This window comes from Ursus maritimus, unplaced genomic scaffold (genome assembly GCF_017311325.1).
Source record: "Ursus maritimus isolate PB19 unplaced genomic scaffold, ASM1731132v1 scaffold_23, whole genome shotgun sequence".
Taxonomy (NCBI): domain Eukaryota; kingdom Metazoa; phylum Chordata; class Mammalia; order Carnivora; family Ursidae; genus Ursus; species Ursus maritimus.
The window spans coordinates 37,476,781-37,479,126 of record NW_024424786.1 but is presented as its reverse complement, the minus strand read 5'-3'; the positions used below and the strand labels follow the sequence as shown (position 1 = coordinate 37,479,126).

Here is a 2,346-nt window from a genome sequence, read left to right as displayed (position 1 = left end):
CCCCCCCCCCCCCCCCCCCCCCGCTGTCCTAAACGGCTCCTTCCCCCCAGGCCTGGCCGCCCAGCTTCTCCAGGGAAGGCGCAGCATCCCAACGTCCTCCCCCAGCCCCGCTCAGGCCTGACCCTCCTCTGGGCTTCAGGAAGGAGTCTCTCAGGGACCCCCAGCACAGTCCTGCGGCGGCCCTCCTCCATCCAGCAGCCCCTCTAGCGGGCTCCCAGGGGCCAGCCCCCCAGCTCCCTTTGTTCCCCAGAAGGCATTCCAGAAATGTTTTTGGTAAGATAAACAGAACTCTTGACCCCTCTCTGGGCTGTGGGGAGACGGCTGCCCGAGATCCTTCTGCTTTTGGCCACCTGGGGGCCCGCTGCCCCCCGGCACCCCCCACCAGGGGAGGTGGGCCCAGGAGGCCAGCAAGGCCTGTCCTCAGGCTGCACCCACAGCCTTCCCCAGCCGTCCACTTACCACCGAAGGGCGCGTCCATGATGGCGCAGGCGGGCAGGCGGGTGGCATCACGGGCAGGGACACTTGCTCAGAGGCAGGGCCAGGCTCCCCACCCGCCCGTGGGGAAACAATAGCCAGCGCCGGGGAGTATTTGACCAGCGATAATCTGGGCCTGTTGGGCGGCCGCTGGCCCCCTCCCTCCCTCGCTCCCTCCCTCCCGATAAGGCCGCCCCAACCACTTGCCCAAACCCCAGAGGGGGAGGGCGGTGCCCGCTGGACTCACCATTCACCTGCTGGGGGGAGTAGGCCTCGGAGCCCGAGTCTGGGGGAGAATCTGGCAGTGTGCTGCGGGAGCAGGAGGAAAGGTCTGTTGGGGGGCAGCTCTTCTGTGGGGCCGGGGCCTGGAGACCCCAGACATTGCAGGCCCTGAGGTCCTCTCACTCCCCCCCCACCAGGGAAATTTCTCTGTACGAGCCACCTTGGGGTGCCAGGCAGGGCCTGGGGCTGAGTCGTAGGTGGGGGGCCTTGGGCTCCTGCCCAGCATCCCCTCAGACCTACTGGGCACTTGGGGACCAGGAGCCAGTGTCCCTGATGATGGCACAGGCCTGGGCCCTGCTCCTCGATTCCCACACCCATTGAAGCGTGCCCACTTTCTAGAAACCCTAGGGGAGAGCTCTTGGGGGCTCTAGGGGGCTGGGCTGCCCCAGCACGGGCAGGGATGGCCTGGGCAGGGAGCCAGCCCACCAGGTCTGGGTGGATTTTTTTCTTGCAGGTTTTGTTTTATCAGCGGTTCGGGCAAAAGAACAAACTCAACCCTGAGAGATCAGCACGTCCTGCGCAAACCCTGCATTCGCCCGGTGAGGGGAGGCTATGGCCAAGCGGGCACCCAGCTCTCTGGCTGTCCTGGTCCCCACATCTGGAGAGATGGCCCACCACTGTGCCCAGGCGGCGGCCTGAGGCAGCCGAGCCCTCGCGGACACAGCCCTGGGCTGATTCCAGAGTCCTCACCGCCCCTGGATGAGCCACACAGCCAGCCCCGCAGGCTGGGTGAGGATGACAGAAAAGGTCACGGGCCCGACCCTCTGCAGCTTCAAGGCCCCCGAGGGCTGCCTGGGGCCTCTGCCCTGTGCCCACCATCTCCTGCCTGCTCCCTGTGCAGTGGCCGTTGGGTTTGCTGGTGTGTAAAGGTCCCTCACACCCTCTGGTCCCGTCTCCAGCCCGTGGGACCTCATGTTCTTTCCCCACTACTCCTCGTGTTGCTCATTAGTTCTCGATTTGGTGATTTATTGATTTGTAAGTCCCTCCCCAACTGGCCTGCAGGATCCAGCGTGGGAGGGATGTGTTTGTCTCGCTGGGCGCCTAGAACGGGACCAGGCAGGCACAGGGACAGTGAAGGGCCACTCCGTGTGGTTCTGGGCAAGCCCCTTGTCTCCTTGAGACATGGTCTCGGTGACCATTCGAATCTTGCCGGGGGGCAGCACGGCTTTGCTTGCAGGCCAGCTGGTTCTGGGTTCCCCCAAGAAGGAGCTGGTTACTGGAGAGGCTCCATGAGCGGACGCAGAGCCACAGGGCACAGCAGCAGGCACCCAGCAGGTGCTTCTCCTGGGTTCGTGCTCTTCCCGCAGTCTCTGCCCTTCGGGGTCTGGGCTCAGGGACAGCCTCTTGGCCGGATGTCTGCCTCCCGCAGCAAAAGCTCACCTCTAACGTCCCAGCTAGCCCCCGCGGCCCTCCCCCAGTAAGCCAGGAGCCACCTCCGTGCCCCCCACACTTGCTCTGGGCTTCCTCCCCTTTATTTCCACAGTCCTGGAGGGGAAAGCATTTTGAGCTCCCTCTACAGCCGCAGATGCTAAGGCCCTGACCGAGGCTGTGGGTTAGCACGCCGGGGCCGGGGGGGGGGGGGGGGGGGGG

The 2,346-nt window shown here is 65.3% G+C and overlaps 1 protein-coding gene across 2 annotated transcripts in view; it reads right to left on the bottom strand.

Annotated features, from left to right (window-relative positions):
• The window catches only part of MYRF (myelin regulatory factor), a 28,584-nt gene that overhangs the window by 15,751 nt on the left and 10,487 nt on the right, over positions 1 to 2,346 (bottom strand). For both annotated transcript variants that reach the window (XM_040639203.1, XM_040639202.1), the window contains one exon: positions 722 to 783. In XM_040639203.1, the coding sequence (XP_040495137.1) occupies positions 722 to 783 (62 nt within the window). The remainder of the gene's footprint in view (positions 1 to 721; positions 784 to 2,346) is intronic.